Source organism: Oryctolagus cuniculus, chromosome 17, assembly GCF_964237555.1.
Source record: "Oryctolagus cuniculus chromosome 17, mOryCun1.1, whole genome shotgun sequence".
Lineage (NCBI taxonomy): Eukaryota > Metazoa > Chordata > Mammalia > Lagomorpha > Leporidae > Oryctolagus > Oryctolagus cuniculus.
In genome coordinates this window covers 45,850,925-45,875,574 of record NC_091448.1, presented here as the reverse complement: position 1 = coordinate 45,875,574, position 24,650 = coordinate 45,850,925, and the positions used below count along the sequence as shown (strand labels likewise).

The 24,650-nt window shown below is 41.4% G+C and overlaps 1 protein-coding gene across 1 annotated transcript in view; it reads right to left on the bottom strand.

The window, feature by feature from the left end:
- Positions 1–9,132: 9,132 nt before the first annotated feature.
- The window catches only part of CPD (carboxypeptidase D), an 80,162-nt gene continuing 64,644 nt past the window's right edge, over positions 9,133–24,650 (bottom strand). The window contains exons 14-21 of the mRNA XM_002718901.5: positions 23,080–23,215; positions 20,872–21,003; positions 19,979–20,074; positions 19,820–19,884; positions 16,404–16,535; positions 15,672–15,857; positions 15,270–15,369; positions 9,133–13,268 (exon numbers count right to left, since the gene is read on the bottom strand). Of these exons, the coding sequence (XP_002718947.1) occupies positions 13,042–13,268; positions 15,270–15,369; positions 15,672–15,857; positions 16,404–16,535; positions 19,820–19,884; positions 19,979–20,074; positions 20,872–21,003; positions 23,080–23,215 (1,074 nt within the window). The 3' untranslated portion in view covers positions 9,133–13,041. The remainder of the gene's footprint in view (positions 13,269–15,269; positions 15,370–15,671; positions 15,858–16,403; positions 16,536–19,819; positions 19,885–19,978; positions 20,075–20,871; positions 21,004–23,079; positions 23,216–24,650) is intronic.

The window sequence follows — 24,650 nt, the reverse complement described above, 5'->3', positions numbered from 1 at the left end:
TCCTATGTGAGTGGCAGAACCCAAGTACTTGGGCCATCCTTTGTTGCCTTCCCAGGTGCACTAGCAGGAAGCTGAGTCAGAAGTGGAGGAGGCATACTGACACTCGGATATGGAATGCAGTTGTCACAAGCCACAGCTTAATCTTTTATGCAACAGTCCTGGCCCCTGACCTTACCTTTTGATAGAGGCACCTTTAAGTGGATGCTATTATAAATATTTGTAGCAGTTGGAGACCGGCACAGTGGTGTAGTAGACTAGGCCGCCTCCTGCAGTGCCAGCATCCCATATGGGTGCCAGTTTGAGTCCTGGCTGCTCCACTTCCAATCCAGCTCTCTGCTATGGCCTGGGGAAGCAGTAGAAGATGGCCCAAGTCATTGGGCCCCTGCACCAATGTGGTAGACCGGGAAGAAGCTCCTGGCTCCTGGCTTCAGATCAGCTCAGCTCCAGCTGTTGCAGCCATTTCAGAAGTGAACCAGCAAATGGAAGACCTTTCTCTCCGTCTCTCCCTTTCTCTGTAACTCTACCTCTCAAATAAATAAATAAATAAAATATTTAAAAATATATATTTGTAGTAATCATGCGAGGTTCTAGATTATGTTACCATCCTCCAGAGACATTTACTGCTGCTTCTTGTAGGTAGTTCAGGCAGGGGCAGATCAGCCCAATCCAGTATGGAGTGAAAGTAATACCATGAGGGAATCCATATTTGTTGGTCTATTTTTGGTTAACCTTTATGTCTCCTCCTCCTCCTCCTCCTTCTTTTTCTAAGATTTGTTTCTTTAAAAGCCAGAGTTACAGAGAGAGAGGGAGAGATCTTCCATCTACTGGTTCACTCCCCAAATAGCTGCAATGGCTGGGGCTGGGCTAGGCTGAAGACAGGAGCCTAGAACTCCATCCGGGTCTCCCAGGTGGGTGGCAGGGGCCCAGTGTTTTGGGCCATTTTCTACTGCTTTCCCAGGTACATTATTAGGGAACTGGATCAGAAGTAGACCAACTGGGTCTTGAACTGGTGCTCATAGGGAATGCCAACGTTGCTGGCAGCAGCTTAACCTGCTATGACACAATACCAGCTCCTAACCTTTACTTCTGATGTGTAGCCATTCAAAGTTTACTAATTAAAAACCTATTTGCCAATGCTCTCTTCCGTAATAGGTTCTGAACTTGCATTTCCTCCATTCAGTGAGACTATGTAAAGTTTCTGCCCGGTTTCTGTTCCTTGCCTCACTTGCTGCTAATGTCTCTAATTCTTATTCTCCACTTACAAATCAAAAAATGTCGCATGAAAAAAATTTCATTATTATGTTTACTCTCAACTCCATTTGCTCAAGAATCTTCATCCTGTAAATCTTTTGACTTTAGTTTTCCAATCCTTCAACCAGTTTTGTTTTTGAAAGGAACGGCCGAGAGCCAAGAGCCGCCATAAAAAAATGGCCTTAATAAAACAGTCCTGGGAAATGGGGAGTAAACTAAGTTCACAGAGAAAGCAGATAGCTACTACCCAGAGATAAGGGCTACTACCCAGAGATAAGGGCGACAGAACATCCTGGTATGCACATAAGCCCCCTCCCCTGTGCTTGTTCAAGCTTAACAAAGAAACTGTGAGGCACGTAGGGCACGTAGCCACCCCTTTCTGCTCTTCAAGGACCCCCTCCCCTTATCCAAGCTTAGACACGTAGGGCACGTAGCCCCCCGTTTCTCCTCCTCCTCGACGACCTCCTCCCCTTGTAGTTGCCCAATAAACTTACGCCACCCTATAGTATGTTAATTTTGTGGTTTTGCCCTTTAAAAACTGTGTAAAATGATTGTTCGGGGCTCCTCTCTCTTGCTCGCTGCTTGCAGCAGTAGAGGGCCCATTTGCGCAAATGAAATAAAACTGCCTCCTGCCTTTTGCATCGTCTGGTCTGGAGTCTGTGTTTCTGGGGTCGTCACAAAAGGACACCGCTTTTGGGGTCCTTCAGTTTTGTTTTTCTTTTAAAGATTTATTTATGTGAAAGTCAGAGTTACACAGAGAGAGAAGGAGAGGCAGAGAGAGAGAGAGAGAGAGGTCTTCCATTCGCTGGTTCACTCCTCAAGTGGCCTGAACAACTGGAGCTGTGCCAATCCGAAGTCAGGAGCCAGGAGCTTCCTCTGGGTCTCCCATGCGGGTGCAGGGGCCCAAGGACTTGGGCCATCTTCTACTGCTTTCCTAGGCCATAGCAGAGAGCTGGATCGGAAGTGGAGCAGCTGGGACTCGAACCGGTGCCCATATGGGATGCTGGCACTGCATGTGGCAGCTTTTACCTGCTAGACGACAGCACCAGACCCCTTGATTGTTTGCAAATCCAGTTTTTCTAATTATTCCTAAGGAAGTATTTTAGTTCCTTTATTTATTTATTTATTTGAAAGGCATAGTGAGAGAGAGAGAGGGAGAGAGAGAGAGACTTTCCATCTGCTGGTTTACTCCCCAAATGACTGTAATAACCAGGGCTGGGCCAGGCTGAAGCCAGGAGCCAGGAACTCCATCTGGGCCTCTCACATGGGTGGCAAATCTTTGGCTGCTTTCCCAGGCATATTTTCAGGGAGATAGATGGGAAGTGGAACAGCTGGGACTTAAGCCATATTCTTTTTTTTTTTTTTTTTTAAGATTTATTTGTTTATTTGAAAGGCAGAGTTACAGAGAGGCAGAGGCAGAGAGGCAGAGAGAAAGAGAGAAAGAGAGAGAGAGAGAGAGAGAGAGAGAGAGAGAGAGAAAGTCTTCCATCCGCTGATTCACTCCTTAGATGGCCACAACGGCTGGAGCTGTGCTGATCTGAAGCTAGGAGCTGGAAGATTCTTCCAGGTCTCCTATGCGGGTGCAGGGGCCCAAGGACTTGGGCCATCTTCTACTGCCATCCCAGGCTACAGCAGAGAGCTGGATTGGAAGTGGAACAGCCAGGACTCAAAGTGGCACTCATATGGGATGCTGGCACTGCAGGTGGCAACTTTACCCACTATGCCACAGCGCCAGCCTTAACCCATATTCTAATATGAAATGCCAGTGTTGGAAGCAGCAGCTTAACCTGCTGCAACACAATGTGGGCCCCAGTCTTTCTGCTTCAAGTTTGTGCTCTGATCTGCTTGGGTTCAGGTGGATTCCGGATTCAGACCAGTCACTTAGGACATTTTGCCTCTTGCTGAGATCCCTTTTGGTCATCTCTAAGGTCCGTCTATAGCTGCCTGTGCATCACAAGGCCTGCAGTGCAGTGAGGTTGGGTGGCAGCAATGCACTGAGATTTGGTGATTTCTCTCTTTATTCCATCTGAAGTTTCAAAATTCTCTGACCTCAAATATCTCTGAGTGTGATTTCTGAATAAATTTACTTTTTCCTTTTTATGTTTTGCAATTTTAAAAATTTATTTTTACAAGAACAAAAATTTTTTTTTTTTCATTAAAAAAAGTATTTGGGAGGCTGGCATTGTGGTTTAGCAGGTCCTGTAGTGCCGGCATCCCATACAGGTGCTGGTTGAAGTCCCAGCTGCTCCACTTCCTACCAGTTCCCTGCTAATGGCCTGAGAAATCAGCAGAAGATGGCGCAAGTGCTTGGGCCCCTGCACCCACGTGGGAAACTGAGAAGTTCCTGACTCCTAGCTTCTTCCTGGCCTACCTCTGGCCCTTGCGGCCATTTGGGGAGTGAACCAGCAGATGGAAGATCTCTCTCTCTCTTGCTCTCTCTGTGTAACTCTGACTTTGAAATAAATAAATAAATAAATCTTAGGGGGAAAAAGCATTTGGAATACATAAGATAAAGCAGGCTAGTGCCGCGGCTCACTAGGCTAATCCTCCACCTAGCGGCGCCGTTACACCGGGTTCTAGTCCCGGTCGGGGCGCCTCTGTTGGTGGCCCCTCCACTGTCCCAGCCAGCGTCACACGCAGCATTCACTCCCTTGCCCTCGGGAGCGGACGTGCCTTCACCGTCCTGTCTGTTCTCTGCTTGCTTCCAGGTGTGTCTCCTCTGTCTGCGTCAGAACGCCCTTGGCCTCTTCCTCTTCCTCCACTTCGTTCGCCACCTGCTCTTCCCAGCGTGATCCGTTCTGCGTGTGCTCAGCGCACTCTACCGCCTGCCCCTCCCTTCCCTCCTGCCTCTCGCAGCCTGTTCCTCTGCCGTGCAACGTCAGCGGCAGCTGTCTCCACATCCGCGTCTACCTTCAGACTGCAGCGTCTTCTAAGTTCCTTGTGAAATGAAAGCGCTTTCCAGGACCTTGCTGCTTTTCCGTGGTGTCATTCCTCTATCTGAAGAAGTTCGGCTTCTAGGTTTTGCTGATGAACCGTTAGGGACTGGATGTGCCCCTTTCATGATGCTGTTGTGACAGCCGACAGGACACAGGGCACCACGCTCTCACTATGCATTTCACTGATGAGGCCGTGCTTTCTCTGCAAGTGAGCAGTGGCTGGCGCTTTGTGGAAAAGCCACCGTCACCACCACCTGGGTCTTTAGCCAGGCTGACGCTCAGGTCAGGTTCCCCTTTCTGCATGCGCCACTGTCTCTGTCTACTTCCTTCGTCTAAAACGGCTTCTGAGCGACTCAGCATGGAAGTAAGCAAGGCATGCAAAGGAATTAAGATGGGGAATTTTGACAGGCCTTTGCAGATTCATTGTGCTCTCTCTTTTCTGTCCATATTCACTTAAATATTCTTTGCCCTTCATCAGTGAGATCTCGCTACGTGCCTACTGATAGTCTTGCTAACCTCTCACAACTCTGAGTCTGGGCTGGAGGCGTTTGCTTGGTCCCAGAGCATCCTGCTGTGCCTCATGTAGGCCAGCAGTGACTTAACTGGTGGCGTGGAGGGCTTTGCAGTGAAAATACCCAAGGATGCTGCGACGTGCTCTGGACGCCTGAGTCCCCCCAGCCTGTGGTTTCAGGCGACATGACTGTAGGGATTGTAGCTCACGGACCCGGTGTGCTGGCTGGGCATTTGTGTGCAGGGACTGGTGTGGGAGATGGGGCATAGGGGGTGTTTTTGACATTTTGGAAGATTAAGCTCTCAGTTCCTTTAGAATGAATATCAGAACTTGCAGGCAGAAAAAGCCACCAACATTTTCAGCCACCTGAAGTTCACTTTCATTCTTGAAAGATACATTTAATACAGAAATCTATGCTGGAAGTTACTTCATGTTTACCCAGCACTTTCTCCCCTCAGTGTACTTTGGGAATGAGTCTAATCTCAGTCTAGCTGCTTTCTCTGAATTTCTTTTCTGACTCCTTTGCATTTTTGTCTTTGTTTCACTGATATGTCTAAGTATGGATGTTTACTTTTTCTTGCTTGGATTGTTCCTTTACTCTATAAATCGATAACTTATCAATATAGGAAAATTCCCAGTTGTCATCTCTTAAGGTTTCCTATGCTCCATTCTTTGTCTTTAGAACCTCAAACACGCATCACTCTAATGCTAAATCCACACGTTTCACCCTCTTTCATACACTCTTGTTGTTGTCTGTGCCACTTGAATTTCTACAGATCTATCTTCTACTTCATTATTTCTGTGTCCACCTGCCACTATAGCTGTCTACATTATTTTAGTTTCTATATTTTCATTTCCAGAAGTACTGATATGGCTTTATAGCTCCCTGTGATAGTCTCAGGTTGATCTTTTATTGCTTTGAAAACAGTAAGTATACTTATTTTTAGTGTTTGATAGTGTCAACATATGAAAACTGTATAGAACTTTTTCTTATTTTATACTGGAGGTAAAAAAAAAATGCTGACGTCTCCTCCAACTGTAGGAGGGAGACACCTTCCAGAGAGATCTAACTCAGGCACCTAGAAGCAGTATCACATGGTTAACACCTGGAACACCCAACCCAGGCACATCTGGCTAGGTTCTAAATTTGCTATTTCTTTTTTCTTCTTCTTCTTCTTCTTTTATTTTTTTTGACAGGCAGAGTGGACAGTGAGAGAGAGAGACAGAGAGAAAGGTCTTCCTTTGCCGTTGGTTCACCCTCCAATGGCTGCCACAGCAGCCACGCTGCGGCCGGCGCACCGCGCTGATCCAAAGGCAGGAGCCAGGTGCTTCTCCTGGTCTCCCATGGGGTGCAGGGCCCAAGCACTTGGGCCATCCTCCACTGCCTTCCCTGGCCACAGCAGAGAGCTGGCCTGGAAGAGGGGCAACCAGGACAGAATCCAGTGCCCCAACCAGGACTAGAACCCAGTGTGCTGGCGCCGCAAGGCAGAGGATTAGCCTATTGAGCCGTGGCGCCAGCCTAAATTTGCTATTTCTTATGCCCAGTCCCATTCAAGTCTCACTAAATAGAAAATGGTGCAATCCATCCATTTTGACTTAACACTCATATCCTCCAAACACAAATCCAGCAGCCAACTCTATTATCTTTGCAACTTTTCTGTGAGTCTAAGGCTATTCTAAAATTATTCCTAAATCCCAGGAGTCCTCCATCCCAATCAGTATTGTACCCTGCCCACTCCCCTTCTATTCTATACCCTGTCTTCATGATCAGTTCTTCTAGGCACCTCACATTTTCATGCACTAAATATTAAAACCTTTCTGGTTCTGAAAAACTTTCCTAGGGAGCAAATGATACATAAGTAACAATAATTGTAAATCCTGGAAAGACGTCAAATATTAGAAATAAGCAATAATTCAGATTTTGCAATCTATACTCTCCTCAATCACTTTGGCTCAACCTCAATGACAATCACATAATTTGTTTTCCTAGCTATTTCTACCTAATCACTGAATTTTCTACATGTTCATCTTTTCTTTTTTTTAAAGATTTGTTTATTTATTCATTCAAAAGTCACAGTTACACTGAGAGGAGAGGCAGAGAGAGAGAGAGAGAGAGGTCTTCCATCCACTGGCTCACTCCTCAATTGGCCACAATGGCTGGAACTGTGTCGATCCGAATCCAGGAGCCAGGAGCTTCCTCTGGGTCTCCCACGCGGGTTCGGGGGCCAAAGGACTTGGGCCATCCTCTACTGCTTTCCCAGGCCATAGCAGAGAGCTGGATCGGAAGTGGACCAGCCAGGACTCAAACCAGCGCCCATATGGGATGCCAGCGCTTCAGCCAGGGCGTTAACCCACTGCGCCACAGTGCCGGCACCATCCATCTTAATTTTCTCCTACAGCTTTTATTTTCCACCTACAGCCTTGACTTTGTCACTGCCTCTTCTGTTGCTCCTAATTGAATCAATAAATCATCCTTACTGAATGAGTCACCCATGTCAACAAGCTCTCACTTCCAATTACTGCAACTTCAATAGGGTCAAGTACATCTTTTCATCTTGTCTTCAATCTTCTTCCAGCTGGCCTCTCACCTTGAATACCTTTCTACTCGACCTATTCTTGCTCACCATGTCTACATTAGTTTACACAGCAACAAGGAATAGAATTCTATTTGGCCTCGGCCAAAGGTGCCTAAGAAACAGCATGTTTACTTTTAATATTCTACTGGTTAATGTAGGCAAAAGTGTAATATTGAAGTTAAAGCTTTGGAGGAAGGTGTTGCGGTGCCGTGGTTTAAACTGCTATATGGGACACTGAATCCTTTATCAGAGTACCTGGAATTGAGTCTCTGTTCTTCAGCTTCTGATCTGGCTTCCTGCTAATGTGCACATTGGGAAGTAGCAGGTGATGGCAAGAGCACTTCAGTCCCTGCTTCGTTTGGGGGAGACCTGGGTGGAGTCCCTGGGCTCTTGGCTTCAGCCTGGCACAGCCCTGGTGTTGCAGGCTTTTGGGAGAGTAAACCAGTGGATGGAAGATCTCTGTCTCTCTGCCTTTCAAATAAGTAAAAATAAATACACATTTAAAAAAGTTAAAATTGGGTTTCATTTGCTTTAGTTACCATTAAGATTGTAGGTAATAATTAATAGTGTATTTATGAGGTTTGCAGTAAATAACATAGAATCAGTTGGCATCCGAACTGCATGTGAGAATAACAAGCTGTTAGCTAATCATAGCTGAGTAGAGTGTTAACGTTGACCACCACGTCAGCTTTGTTGAGAACAAACCTGAGGGACTGAACACAACTGGTAGATTGTTTCTGAAACAAGCCACATGGATTCTTGATTTGGGTATGAGAACGCCTGAGAAAAATTTCATGAAAACCTTTCAAACATTGGGGAGAAAAACAATTATCACTGTTCAGACTTCTGAAGCAATTAAGGTTGTTTTCACTGAAGGAGCATATAATCTTTTATTTCAAAACAAATATTAAACATCTGGCACAATTAAAACTTTATTGCCAGCCTTATGACAACCTACTGAACAGGGGGAGAGTTTCATAGCTTTTTTTCTTTTAGTATTCATAGATACTAAAATTTAGGAATATCTTCTAAATTAAAAAGACCACCTAAAAAATCTTTGTTCATATATTTGATAAAATAACTTTCTTTCAAAGGGATCAGAAAACAGCAAATGAAGGAAAATGATTCTTGTTATCATGGGAATTCAGTTGAGTCAAATATTAGGTTGGGCCCTTCATTAACATTACTTAATTCTCACTAAAGCCCTTAGTAGAGAAACTGCAACTCAGAGACTGTTAACGAAACTTGCGTGATACAGGTTCACATGGGAAGCAAGCGGCAAAGACAAGAATCAGTCATAAACTGTCCACACTGGAACCTCTCTGTTCCGCTCTCTCCACAGCAGAGGCTTTCTTTTTTAGAGGAACCAATCACTACCGAAGTACCTATTTATTTCTCTTGTCTCATTTTCAGTTGCTTTCCCAGTATCAGTAAACTGTTTCTAATGAAAATAAGATTCTGAATTCATCACCACCATGCCTGCAAATGACAGGGCACATTATTCCAACAAGGCCTCACCTGGAAAAGTGCCACAATTTTAAGGAGTTTAAAATGGGTACATAACCTTTCAGTTTTGTGGGGGTCATGGTGGAATGGTTAAAGACATATCATCTAGCTGAGCCACAAACAGAAAAGAGGACTGTGGCCATGATGTGAGGTGATCACTTTGGAAATAAATCCTTTTTAAGTTAATTCATAAAGACAGAAACAATCTGTAGGTGACACCCTGCATTCCAACCCTGGTACTATGTTCCCCAGTATAGGTAAAAAACTATGTAACTTTCAAACTGGAACTATAACTTATGGCCTATTGCTTTAGAAAAATGATTATAAGACAAAACACAAAGGAAGACAAACATCATAAAATAACTTTTATACAGGGTTAGATCCGTTTACATATAAAAAACAGAAAAGACCTCATTACAGTTAGATTTCACATAAATTACACAGATTGACTTTAAAACTACTATTCAACTTCATTTATAGTCCCTTTTAAAAATTTCATTTTGAAGGCACAGTGCATGAAATAAACCAAAGACTGAAGCACTTGAGATGAATGGGATTTGGGCACCTCATATAATCAGTTATAGAGTGTTCTGGAGCTGGGGAGTATCATTCTGAAGAAATGGAAAGGTGGAAAGGTGATTTTCTATCTGAGCATAAAAATACCACTATGTCCAACCTCCAGAAATTCTGCAGCATGGCTGGCATAGAATATAGTCAATACACTCATGTTCTGCCATTTATAAAAGTCATAATCATACATATTTACATAATTTATATCAAATTGCCTCAAAATGGTAGCCTACATTCAAATTTAATAATGTATTCTGTAAAAACAAAATCAACCAGGACAATATTCTGAAAGTCAAGTGGAATCATGAATGAGTTATTGCTAAAAATAAGAGAAACGGGTGTTGGGAGAAATTTTTTTCATGAACTAGAAATCCAAGTTCAGTTGGCATTAATCAAGGACCCTAATTTGCTTTAATTAAAACAAATCAGAAAACCAAAGAGTTATCAAAAAGTTGCTAGATAGAAAATCACTGAACATCAACCACAGTGGGATTTTCAGCAATAACAATAAAGCAAAAACACAGGGAGAAATTTTGGGTGTTACTATTAGAACAATTCCACCAGAGATCCATAACACAGGGCATGTTTACAGCATTCATAGGCAAGCTTTTAATACAGCAGGGACAAAACCTGCACAAGTGCATTTCTGTCAACAAGAAGATAAAAATATTTAATGCTGAGAATAAATGGAAATAGAGGAGCAGGTCATGGTTACTGACTAACCTTGTGTTAGCTCAGAAACACAAGAAGCTCAGATATAAGCACTACCTTTTATTTATTTTTAAACTCATAATTAGTTTTAAAGTCAATATTCATTAATTCAGCAAATCCCATTCAGACGAAAGGTAACAAAGATTAACCAATCAATCACACTGGGCCAAAAATACAGTATGTTTTGCTTTCCTTCTGGAAGATGACAAAGTCCCAAATCAAATTCCTTTCCATGAGCACTGCAAGCATTCCTCAACTGGATGGGATTCCACTCACTACCCAAGTGTTCCACAAAAAACACCGAAATCAACGGGTCTTTCCTTCTGAAATTCCAAGGGCTCATCTTACTGCACTATACAATCAGCACAAGTACATTTACACAGGCAGACACTTTAAACGTTACCTACTCAATCATTTTGCTTTGATTAAGGAGCTGGGAAGAGAGAAGGCTTACAAACTCATCACCAAGACAAAAACAATGCCTTGTGAGTAAAGAAAGGCACAACTCAGATGTGGGCCAACTTCTCAACACTGTGATACTTACTTGCCTCCATGACTCCAAGGAAATGGAAAGTCTCTAGGAGAAACACTGAAGAAATGCATTCCCCACCCCATATGGCTTCAATGCCTTAAGCTGTTAATGTGGGCTAATACTAGATGAGAGCCTCAGGTAAAAAACAGAGCAGGGCTGAGAACATAGTTGTAGCAGTCGCTGATCTTGTACACTCGCATTCAGAGGTGACATGGGCTGAGAAGGCCTTATCTTCCAGCTAAATGCATTACTCAGGAGTTCATTAAAGAGTCAAGATTTACAGCAGAATTTGGTTTTCCTTTTGGGAAAAATGAGTAAAAGAACTATTTGTATGTTCATGTCTTAAATAATTTTACACACGCTTAAAAGGCATGGCCTCCAGCACTACGATGTACAGTTAGAGAGGCATGTTTAATTCAAGAAAGTAAATGTAGAAAGTGCCCTCTAGAGAAGATCAATGCTAATAAAGCAAAGGCTGTCACATCAACCTTCATTTCTAGTTGCAATGTTGCAAGCAGGCCCAGACACTCATAGGCCCTTTGTTGGTTTTCTGACTTTGCACTCTAAAAAATAAAGCTAAAAAAGAGCAATATGCTGTATCTTCAAAGAAATTGTAATGATTATCAGAAAAAATTAACTCATGTATATATATTTCATTAATTGCTAGCATCCCACAAGCTCTGTTCTGTTTATGTGGTGGGATGAGAGGGAGGTGGCAGAGTCTGAGTGGCTAATACCAGGATTAATAGCAGAATGGCTTAACCTTCAACCACCCAAATTTACCACAGATACTTATTAACAAATGTCAGGAGCTCATTATTCCTAATAGACAAAATATTTTATAAAGCTACTTTGGATGCATTCCTTTAAAAGCCTGGCTGAACGACCCAGGTGGGTGGCAAACTACTTCACAGGAAAGCTTTGGGATGAAGGATACATTTATGAATATAGAATACAATTTAGAAGATGAGAGTAAGCTTTTTGATCCCCTGATTTAATACAAGTTCAGCAGCAACTTGGCCATTAAAACATTCAAAGGTATTAAACCATTAGATCATTGGTAGGACACACACTTACAAAAAGCATCATTTCCACTAAATAGCAGATAAGACAGACAATAAAATGCAAATCGTCTCACTCTGTGCCTGACTGGCAGCGGATGACACCGTCACACTACAGTGTTATATCACACAAGCAGCCATAGTTTACTTTTTTTTTAATGGAGGCAGCATATTTGAAAGCTTTCCACTAAAATTTTAACAAAGTTGGTTGGTCAAAAAAAAAGACTGTCATTTGAAACATTAGGACAAAGAACCCAATCGCTTGCAGAGGCCTGTATGAACAAGACTGGCCAAGTTATTTCAACCATAGTCTACTATTTCATGGTGTAGGCTCAGGCTGGAGTATGAAGTGTAGATATTTTTTGTTCCAAATAGGTCAAGAATGCACAAGTAGGTCTCTTCCATACTTCCTAATAATTTCAGTAGAATTCAGATCTCGTAGATGGTTGGGTCATCTGAAAACCTTAAGTGTACAACATAGAAAAAGTTCAATTTTAGGAAATGTTACAGAATTAGGCATTCCTAGAATAAACTAGTTCTTCACAGATAAAAGCAGCAGCACCTGTGGGTTTTTACCAAGTTAAAAGATAGGCAACATGAGTTTCAGCTTTTGCTAAGTCTCCCTCTCAGCTCCATTCAAGCGCACATTTAGATCTTTCACAACAGTCAGTAAGTTCTTGCTTAAAATGGGGGATATTTATAACTTTGCTAAACCTTACAAGAGAGGTAGTGAAATCCTGCTTAGAGCACAGCCCACCAGTTCTGATCTAGCCTGGGAACAGGTAGAAAGACAAATGCGGAAGCCCATTTATTCATTTCCTAACATTATATATGCTTAAAAATCAATTCAACCTCCATTAAACCTGAATAAGAGAAACTCCAGCTATTTAATAACTAGAGAGAAGTACTCCTCAGTAGGTTGAGAAAACATTGAGTTTTTAAAGCTTTATGTCAGAGTCTGACTGCTGTCCCTGCCTTAATGTTTCTGGATTCTTTTGGCCATTTAAAAATAAAGGAAAAAAAAGCTAAAGCCACTAGTAAATACCTGATGTGCAAAATACAACATCCACTAGTTGGCTTTATGCTGTTATTACATAAACTCCAAAAAGCTCATCTTAAATTAAAAAATAAAAACAAAGTGGCTGTCCCATCTCTGCTGCATAAATAGAAATCAGATTTCTTTTTTTTTTTTTTTTTTGAAGGGTTATGAGTACGTTAAGGAAGGGAAGTTCAAAACTGCCAGTGAAATTCACAGAGAATATAAATTTAGCAAGTTAACTTCCCAAAGCTCTTTGAAGAAGCAAGAGAGTCTTCTTAATGCAGTGTCTCCCAAGAGGAACTGTAATGTTGCTTGATACTTATGCTGGGAGAATGCGAAATGTGTTTTTCAATGTTTGCTAGAATATAATGTTTCCTCTTCAGTGTCCGTTTCATCCTGGAACTCATGGCTTAGAAGGGACTTCTTGGAGCCTGTTGACATCATGCGAATTTCATCTTCATACTCGTCATGGTGCTGCCTGAGCCGATGGAAGCCATCCTTGTGCCTGTTAGACTTGATTGAGCAGATGCACCAAATGATGCAAGCCGTCAGGATTAATGCCGACATGGTGGCTCCTGCCAAACAAAAACCGCCACATGGGGTATTACACTTCCAGTACCTATTTACAATGGCACTTTTCCTAACACACCCTTCATTTATTTTCTTTTTATTCCATGCACTTAAGAACAGCCTTTTATTATTACAGAAGCAGTACATGTGTGGTTGCAAAATTAGAAAATACAGATAAGTGAAAATAACAAAACCCCCACATCGTTATGTTTCTACTACCCAGAGACCATTTTTATTACCTTAGTGCCTATTTTTCCAGACCCATTTTTATGCATGTGTATGCACATGTACAATTTCCTTTTACCACAATGAAGGAACACTGGTTATTGTCCTGCAACCTGCTTTTTATCAATCAACAACTTCTACGTTTCCTTTCAGTAAATGTTCATTCATCCCAAATCCATAATTTATTTTGGATTTGTATACAGGTTACTAACATAAGAGTCTTATTAAAGTAACAAAAAAATTCATTCACAACTAATGGGTGGCAGAGCCAGATCTAAACCATTGACTGCATTCTACCCCCTGCATTTTTAACCACTAAGGTACTTGAATTTAATCTAGTTCAAACTTGATTGGACCGTGTTTCTAACATGCTCCTTTTTTTTTTTTCTTTCTTTCTTTCTTTTTTTTTTTTTTTTTTTTTGACAGGCAGAGTGGACAGTGAGAGAGAGACAGAGAGAAAGGTCTTCCTTTGCCGTTGGTTCATCCTCCAATGGCCGCCGCGGCCAGCGCGCTGTGGCCGGCGCACCGCGCTGATCCGATGGCAGGAGCCAGGAGCCAGGTGCTTCTCCTGGTCTCCCATGGGGTGCAGGGCCCAAGCACTTGGGCCATCCTCCACTGCCTTCCCTGGCCACAGCAGAGAGCTGGCCTGGAAGAGGGGCAACCGGGACAGAATCCGGCGCCCTGACCGGGACTAGAACCCGGTGTGCCGGTGCCGCTAGGCGGAGGATTAGCCTAGTGAGCCGCGGCGCCGGCCTAACATGCTCCTTTTTCTCAACTAAGGATCTTCCCCCACACATACCCTGTAATAGGAGATGATCATTTTACCCCAAGTTCAAACTGCACTTAGAAATAAACCAAGTTTCTTTGTGTCAAACACAACAGAGTATTTATTTTGCCACATATTTTCTTTCTTTCTACCCTTTCATTAATTCAATCCTGGAGAAAAGAAACATTTACTGTTTCCTAGATCTTTTTTTTTTCTTTTTCTTTTTTTTTAAAGGCAGAGTGGACAATGAGAGAGACAGAGAGAAAGGTCTTCCTTTTTGCTGTTGGTTCACCCTCCAATGGCTGCCACGGCTGGTGCACTGCAGCCGGTGCACTGCGCTGATCCAAAGCCAGGAGCCAGGTGCTTATCCTGGTCTCCCATGGGGTGCTGGGCCCAAGGACTTGGGCCATCCTCCACTGCACTCCGGGGCCACAGCAGAGAGCTGGACTGGAAGAGGGGCAACCGGGACAGAATCCGGTGCCCCAACCGGGACTAGAAACTGGTGTGCCGGTGCCGCTAGGCGGAGGATTAGCCTATTGAGCCGCGGCGCCGGCCTCTGTTTCCTAGATCTTGAAAACCAGAACTAATATGTCAAAGCCCTAGGAATTCATGAACTTTTGAAGCAAATCATTAATTCATTCAACAGCTCTTTAAGACTTACTACATGCCAAGCATGGCTCTGGGCTTGCAAATAAACTCTCTACTCTCTCAGAGATTATGTATTAGTGGGAGAGATTGAATATAGATAAGTAACGGGGGAAAGTCGGGTAGAGATAGTGAGAGGGGCCCTAGTGTGACCAGGGAAGGGCTCTGTGGAGGGACAGTTGAACACAAAACTAAAAAAGTGAGGAGACAAGCCCTCACATGGGAGGAGAGGTTCAGGAAAATGATAGCGAGAAAAGGAGACATTAGAAGAAAAGGGAGTAGTGTCAGGAGCTTATGGAGATGATCCATCTTAAACTGAAATGTCAAGACTGCTTTTAACTTCAATTACTAAAAATTGAAATTTCTTTACCTGATACAGTTACCACAAGCTCTCTTGGCAACCCAAATATCCGGTTATCTGTGTCAAAGACAATCACCACAGAGCTAGCTGCATCATGATGCACAAAGACCTAGAAGGAGGAAGTCTATGAGTTATGAAAAGGTTTACTCAAGGTATGCAGTAACCCTATTATGTTCTTAGGGATTTTATACAAACCAAGGAGATGATTCACTACCATCTAATGTGCATGAAATGCTACAAGAATTTCCTTTTGTTGTCAAGGGATAGCAAGATAACAAGCTAACACTAATCAAGAGGTGGCCATACTTCTAATCCCTTTATTCCCTTCAGGCTTTCTAACAGTAGTTTCAAAGATGAAGTCTGACAAGGAGTTGAGAATTTACATAACACTACTCAATCTGTGTTTCTTACCTGGGAATGTTGTTGCTGGTACCCATCAGCAATGGCATTGATGTTATGGACCCCTGGCGCTAACAGTACATGGAAATAACCTCCCTCTTTTGTGTGTACTTTTATTCCTTCATTGAGTACAATGACTGCTTTAGAGATTGGTTTTCCAGTCTTATCTTTAACAAATCCATGCACTCCCTTGTGAACCTGAAAAAAATGTTGAAGACATAAATTTGTTTTCATAATGTCTAGAGGCAATAATTTGAGGCATGACCAAATCCAAACAGAAATCAATCTCTGTCTCTCTCTCTTACACATACACGTACACAGAGCAAGCCTGACCTATTCCCCTTCCCAGTGTCTCTGACCTTGCTTGCTTCTCAATCAATGCTTCAGAGTCACAGAGATGAAGATAAGAGAAAGAGAACTGAAGCAGTCAAAGCCTGAAGCATCAGATCCCAGACTCCTAATAGCCTGAATGATTTCCTTGCCACCATGATACACTAACTCCAATAACTGTGTAATTTTCAGATTAAAGATCCTGCAGCATCTCAAAGGTCAAATTAACTAAATTATAGCAGATTCCAGACACATGAATGCATGGCTTCTATTTAGGCAACACAAACTGAACAAAATTCTTCTTTCAATATAAATCTAAAATAAAAATATGAATTTTTGGTGAAAGATTAAGATAAGGTTTTAATAAAGGTTTGTGTTGAAGATATTCCTGGGAGCTTGAAGAGAACGATTTACCTCCACCAACATGCTAAGGAGAGATCTTTTATTTTCTGCCCACAAGGAAGGGAGTTGTGCTGCACTGGGGAAGTAACAGCAGCTTGTATACACTGTGATTTCTGGACAATGGCCATAGGTGACGCTATAATCCTGGAATGGAAAATTAAAAATCAAATGTAAGAAAATTTATAAGCAAATTAAGGCTGAAGCTTTGTAATACAACAAATGCGATTAACAGATTAAAAAGAAAATGAGGTAATGTAAATGAGGTGATGTAAACAAAGAATCTGTAAACATTTTACAGCAAATATAAATAAGCCAGTCTGTACTTAAATCAGTCACAAACACAATCACAATGGCTCCTAAGAGAGCCTTTGAGGACAGGGACTATGTCTAATTCATTTTTACATCTTTGTGCTGGAAGGTAAAGGAGTTTGTTAGTGTTTAATGTATGAAGAAATGATTGAGTACATACAGAGGGTCAGCTTCCCTCTAAACCCTGAAACTGTACTGATGTTCACAGAGGTCTGGAGGTAGAAGAACAAGAACTTGACTTCTGATCTCCTCAACCTGGAGCCTACAGGTGACAACAAGCCACCACCTGTAAGTAGTGTTTATCCAGGCACAGGAACTGCCCATGTACAGGTTCAAAAATGTATCTTACCACATTCCCCTCCCCCCAAAACCTATTTTTTCCTAATTCAATTAATGATATTAACTCATTTTCTTATATGTCCATGAAATTTTTTTGTCTCTGACTTCTTCATTTTACTATCATCCATAATTGGCCAATTCCTGTCAATTCCTTCTCAGCAGTATCTCTGAAACTCAATACCTTGACTTCACTACCATGGCCACTACTCTAATCTGGCTAGACTATTTTTTTTTTTTTTTTTAAGATTTATTTACTTATTTGAAAGGCAGAGTTACAGAGAGGCAGAGGCAGAGAAAAAGAGAGAACTCTTCCATTCTCTGGTTCACTCCCCAGATAGCTGCAACAACCAGAGCTGTGCAGATCTGAAACCAGGAGCCAGGAGCTTCTTTGGGTCTCCCACATAGATGCAGGGGCCCAAGCACTTGGGCCATCTTCTACTGCTTTCCCAGGCCATAGCAGAGAGCTGGACTGGAAGTGGAGCACCTGGGACTTGAACCACTGCCTATATGGGATGCCGGCATAGTAGCACTTGCCCCTGGCTAGACTATTCTAAACCAGTCTCCTGCATCTGGTTCTCTTTCCTCCAGACTATCTTAACCCATCATTAAGACATTAGTTCTCTAAAAAAATTTTTCAAAGATTTATTTGAAAGGCAGAGTGACAGAAATAAAGGGAGAGAAAGAGACATTCTATCTGCTGGTTTATTCTCCAAATGGCTGCTATGGTGGGGCTGGGCCAGGCTGCAGCCAGGAGCCTGGAACTCTATACTAGTCTCCCATATGGGTGGCGGGGACCCAGGTATTTGGGTCATCTTCTGCTGATTTCCCAAGCGCATTATTAGAGACCTGGATCAGAAATGGAGCAGCTGGGACTCAAACTGGCACTCAGATGTGGGATGCTGATGTCCAAATGGCGGCTTAACCAGATGCATCACAATGCCAGCCCCAAGATTTATTTTCTAGTAGCACAGCTTCAACCACGTCACTATATCCTTGCTCAAAACCTAGCCTAAGTATTTACAATGTTGTCAGAAGGAAATTAAAGAACCAAATAAATGGAAAGACATACCATGTCTTTCTCATTGCTCATTTCTCATTGTTCATTTCTCATTGTCTGTCAAAGACAATATTTTAGAGTTATCAATACTACTCAAAGTGATCTATAGATTCAACACAAGTCCTAATAAAATTCTAATACCCTTTTTCTTTGCAGAAAAAGAAAGGCCAATACCCAAAGTCACTGCAGTCTTTGAAAGGAACAGAATTGGATTTGGCAATGGATTCTTATATATGATAACAAAAGCACGAGCAACAAAATGATAAGCTGGACTTCATCAAAATTTAAAAAATCTTGTGCATAAAAGGATATGATAAAGAAAATACAAATACAATCTAAAGAATGAGAAAGTATTTGCAAATTATATATTTGATAAAGATTTAACTTTCTGAATATATGAAGAACTATAGCTCAACAACAAAAAAGGAAACAATTTAAAAATGGGCAGTGACTTATCAGATATTTCTCCACAGAAGATACATAATGGCCATTAAACACATGAAAATATGCTCAACATCACTGGCCATAAGAGAAATACAATCAAAATTATAATGAGACACTATTTCATACCTACTAGGATGGCTACAATTTAAGGAAAAAAAGAAAAGCCCAGAAAACAACAAGTGCTGATAAGAATATAAAGACATTAGAGCCTTTGAACACTGATGATGGAAATGTAAAATCATGCAGCTGCTGTGGAAAACAGTCTGGGGGTTTCTCAAAAAGCTGAAAATGGACTGGCACTGTGGCATAGTGGGTAAAGCTATCACCTGTGGTACTGGCATCCCATATAGGCACCGGTTCATGTCCCAGCTGCTCTACTTCAGATCCAGCTCCTTGCTAGTGAGTCTGGGAATGCAGTAGAAGATGGCCCAAGTCCTTGGGCCCCTGCACCCACGTAGGAGACCTGGAAGAAGCTCCTGGCTCCTGGCTTCACACAGGCCCAGCTCAGGCCATTGTAGCCACTTGGGATTGAACCAGTGGATGGAAGATCTCTCTCTCTCTCTCTGTAACTCTGCCTTTCCAATAAATAAATAAATCTTAAAAAACAAAACAAAAAAAGAACCACATATGCACCAGAAATTCCACTTCTAGGAATACATCTGACAGAACTGAAGACAGAAGTGCAAAGAGATATCTGTAGGTCAGTGTTCATTACATCATTATTTGTAATAGGTAAAAGCAGAAACAACCTAAGTGTCCATCAACATATGAATCAATAAACAAAATGTGGTACATACATATAGCAGATTATTATTCAGCCTGAAAAAGGAATGAAGTGTTGATACAAGATTATGTTGAGTGAAAGAAGCCAGACACAAAAAGATAAATATAGTATTATATCAGTTTCATGAAGTATTAAGAATAGCATAATTTACAGAGACAGAAAATGGGTTAGAGGCTACCAGAGACTATGGGAAGAGGGGCATAGGGAGTCATTCCTAATTGGGAATAGAGTTTATATTTGGAGCAATGAGAAAGCTTTAGAAATATATATGGTGAAGATTGTGTGACACTGTAAATGCAATTAATATCACTGAATTATACAACTAAAAATAGTTAAAGTGAGAAAAAAATTATTGGTAGGTTAATTTAAGAACTATCCATGACCAGAAAGCCAGGAAACAGGTGCTGTTCACTTTGTTGTATCAGAAAAGTTTTCAACTCTTTAGCTCAATGACTGATATTCATAATTGCATTCTAAATGTGTCCTGAGGCATACCTTCATGCTGCCCAGGTGACTGTGCCATTCTGCTCCACGCATTACTCCTCCTGGAATATTCTCATCTACAAAGACATTGAGATGCAATGCCAGTGAGACCAATAAGTGAAAACTCCTCCCCTACAAAAGCAATAATAACAAACTACAGAAAACACTTGCCTGACTTATTTGGGCAGCTGGGCTGACCCATGTGCATTGATGGATGATTATTTGCATAGAGTGATGCCAAATGCTTCAGAGTCTCCTTGTTTTCCACTACAAAAAGAAAAATTCAGTCAGCAGAGAAATCCAAAAGACTTTTCTCTAAGTTCAGCATCATAGATACAGGTCTTCTCCTTCTAGCAAATCTTGCAACCAACTAAAGTTTACTGAGAAGTTGTTATAATTCACTGCATGCCTTAGTTTAGCCCAAGATACTCAGATTTAGACAATCATCTAGGTATTAATGAGGAGTTTTTACTATAGAACCATATAAAATACAAACTTGTTTTGGTATGTTTTACTATATTTGAGGGATGTGCTGGCCTAATAACAACAGTGCTCATAGTCTGAACTGAATACAACCCAAACTATCTCTACATATTACACCCCCTAAAGATTTAACAAGCTAACTGCTTAACTCACCACAAGGTATAACCAGCCAGTCAAACTTTAAAGAAAGGATAACTCTGTACTGTTAATATTTGGTTACCTATAATACGAGTTTTTTGAGGCAGGCACTGTGTCTCATATTTGCTTTTGTATTCCCAGTATCTACAGACATAATGATTGTTCAGTAAGTGCTTATGAACTAAACTGAACAGATGTGCCAACATGGCTAGTCTCATTAAAGCTAGGATGCATTAGATCTGACCTCTCTTCTACAAGTAATTGCTTGAACTCTTGATGTGTGTACAATCTTCTTAGGTCATTATTTGCTTATGAAGTATGCTCAAATGTTCACCATTTAAAAAAATTTAGAAGGGACACTACTGACTTGAAATTTCTTATGTAACTTTCAGTAGTGTGTATGTGTGTGTGTGTGTGTTTTAATATAATGACATTCAACCCACCTGTCTGTACTGGCTTGTCATATGGGTATGTGACCAACACAGAACCACCATCCAAAGCAACAGAAAGACTGAAGTCCTGTTTCTGAATCAAATTTTCAATGATGGCTTTTGTCTCAGGCTGGGAAGCATTATCTAAGTAAGAGTCAAATACAAAATATCAAATTTTAGTGTGACATTTTAGAAAATTCTTTACTTGAACACCATCAAAATGCCAGCTTACACAATTCATAAATACTTTATTTTTCCATAAACCACTATTTCAAGTAACAAAGATATCTTTTAGAAAGTAGGTTATTCTGAGTTTATATACTTTAGAATGACATGTTTACATTAATAGCTCTAAACAAGCTTAAGAAAAAAATTTTTTTAAAGATTTATTTGAAAGTCAGAGATATATAGAGGGAGAGATAGAAATATAGATCTTCCATCTACTGGCTCACTCTCCAAATGGCAGCAACAGCAGGGGCTGTACAAGGCCAAAGCCAGGAGCCTAGAGCTGCTTCTGGATCTCCCATGTGGGTAACAAGGCCCAAAGACTTGGGCCAATCTCTGCTGCTCCCAGATGCATCAGCAGGGAGCTGGATTGGAAATGCAGCAGCCAGGATTTGAACCGGTGCCTATATGGGATGCCAGCACCACAGGCAGCAGTGTTAACTGCTATGTCACATTACTGGCCCCTAAGAACATTCTTAAAGAAAAAAATAAAGATGGATATACCCCAGTTTAAAAAATAATTTAAGGGAACATATAACCTATTTTTAATATACTTTTTAAAAATTTATTTGTTTTTGTATCAAAGCCAGAGAGTGAGGGAGAGAGAGGGAGAAGAAGAGAAGAGGGAGAGATCTCCTAATCTCTCCCCAAATGTCTGCAACATCTGGGGTTGGGCCAGGCCAAGTCTAGGAGTCCAGAATTCAATTCAAGTCTCTCACAGGGTGGCATGGATCTAAGTGCTTTGAGCCATCATCTGCTGCCTGTCAGGGTACACATTTGCAGAAAGCTAGAACCAGAAGTAGAGCAAGGACTTAAACCTAGGCATTCTGACATGTGATGTGAGTATCTCAACCAGAATATGTGCCCAATAGTTGACCCAATTTCACGATATAACCTATCTTTGAAAGAAAATAAGATTTCCAGGAAGCAGAGTATTTTCTGCAGCATTGTTTGCAAGAATAAAAAAAAAAAAAAAAGCCCAGAAACAAATTAAATGTCCATCAACATAAGGCAGAGTAGTGTATATATAAAGACATCATTAAAGGGGCTGGTGCTGTGATGTAGTAGGTAAAAGCCACTGCCTGCAGAGCCAGCATCCCATATGGGCACCAGTTTGAGTTAACTGTTGCAGCCAACTGAAGAGTGAACCAGTGGATGGAAGACCTCTCTCTCTCTGCCTCTGCCTCTCTGTAACTCTGCCTTTCAAAATAAATAAATAAATCTTAAAAAAAAAAAGGTCATTAGATCTAGAAGTACTAAAATGGAAAGTTGTTAATGACACAATGAAAAAATTTACAAAATTATATGAATAGTTGATGATCCTATTTAAATAAGAAACAAACCCCTGTAAATCAACATACATATATATCATGTGAGTTCATATAGTGAAAGAATTCATATATCTATACAACTAGTGACAGAACATCCCAATATTATTGATTGAATTTCTGCAAGAAAAACTTGAATTATTTTTACAAATGAAAAAGAACGATTTAAAAAGTTTTCTGGATGTCTGCATTCATTTATGCATCATTTATAATAAGAAAAGAAACTAACACATATTCATCTACAAAATAAGATCAACTGATCCTCTAGAAAAGAAAGAGAAAATAATCTCTCAAGTACTTAAGTGGCTTAAAAATATTAGTCTTTCTGGGCTGGCATTGTGGAGTAGCAGGTTAAGCTACTACCTGCAACACTGGCATCCCATACAGGCACTGGTTCATGTCCCAGTTGCTCCATTTCCAGCTCCCTGCTAATGTGCCTGGAAAGGCAGCTCCAGATGACCCCTGCCAGCCACATGGGAGACCCGGATGAAGCTCTAGGCTCCTGGCTTTGGCCTGGCACAGTGGTGACCGTTGTGGCCACTTGGGGAGATCTCTCTCTCTCTCTCTCTGTCTTTCAAATAAATAAATCTTTTACAGAAAGGGAGAAAGATACGGAGGGAGGGAAGGAAGAAGGGAGGGAGGGAAGAAGGGAGGAAACTGGTCTGACTTGTGAAGTCTGTATCCAGGTCTTTGCCGCGAGCATTTGTTTGTCCCATCTTTGAAGTACAGTCTTTCTCTTGTGCTCTTTCTCGTCCGTCTGGATTCAGAGAAGGGACAATCACAATCCTAGTCCTGTCAACTAACTGAAACAGAAACAAAAATCAATGGGGTTATCAGTTCCCTCCTACGCCTCAGATGGAAAATCTTTATATTTTACTCTAAACACAGTTAAAAGACAGAATTAAAATAAATAAATAAATAAACTTTTCTCTTGTTCCAAATAAATTTAAAAGGAATAAAAAACTGCTATACAACTAATGTTCCCAGAGTCCTCCTGGTGACTTAAGGCAAGGGTCAGAAACCACTACCTGTAGGCAAAATCCAGTCTGTTGCCTGCTACTGCATATAAAACTTTATGGGAACCCGGTCATCCCCATTTGTAACTGTTTTGGTGCCGTAACAGCAGAGCTGAGCGGTTACAACACAGAGCATCCACCCCACAAGGCCTTTATAGAAGTGTGCTGACTACTGGCTGAGATCAATAATGATGATGAGATACTTCCCTGGATTAAAAATTATAATGTCTAATCTGACAGATACTAATGAACATCTGGAAACAAAGAGAAAGAAGACTGAAATCACGCCAGAAAAAAAAAAAAAAAAAAAAGACGTGAGACATTTATCTTATCCATAATAATTTATCTTGCAGGTAACTGATAAGTATGCATACTGACAAATGTGGTATGAACTGATTTCTATTTCATCCTATGTATTTTTTTTTTTAAGATTTATTATTTGAGGGGCTGGTGCTATGGCACAGTGGATTAAAGGCCAAGCCTGCAGTACTGGCATCCCACGTGGGCACCAGTTCAAATCCCAGCTGCTCCACTTCCAATCCAGCTTCCTACAAATGTGCCTGGGAAGGCAGTGGAAGATGGCCCAAGTCCTTGGGCCCCTGCACACACGTGGGAGATCAGGAAAAAGCTCCTGGCTCCTGACTTTGGATTGGCGCAGCTCCAGCTGTTGTGGACAACTGGGGAGTGAACCAGCGGATGGAAGACCTCTCTTATTGTCTCTTACCTCTCTCTGTTACTCTTTCAAATAAAAAAAAATAAATCTTTTAAAAAAATAGCCATTTTGTTAAAAAAATACTTATTATTTGAAAGGCAGAGTTAGAGAGAGGCAGAGAGAGAGAGAGAGAGAGAGAGAAAGAGGGCTTCCATCTTCTGGTTCACTCCCTAAATGGCCACAATGGCTACAGCAGAAACGATCTGAAGCCAGGAGCCTGGAGCTTCTTCCAGGTCTCCTACATGGGTGCAGGGGCCAAGGACTTGGGCCATCTTCCACTGCCTTCCCAGGCACATTAACAGGGAGCTAGATCAGAAGTGGAGCAGCCGAGACTCAAACCAGCACCATATAAAACGCTGGCACTGTAAATGGTGACTTTACCTGCTACATCACAGCACCATCCCCAATCCTATGCATTTCTTACAATAAATCATAAGGGATCCCTGGTTTATTCATTCTGATAAAATAGTCTGTACAGATTGCAGCAATATCTGAGAGCCTTTAAATTGT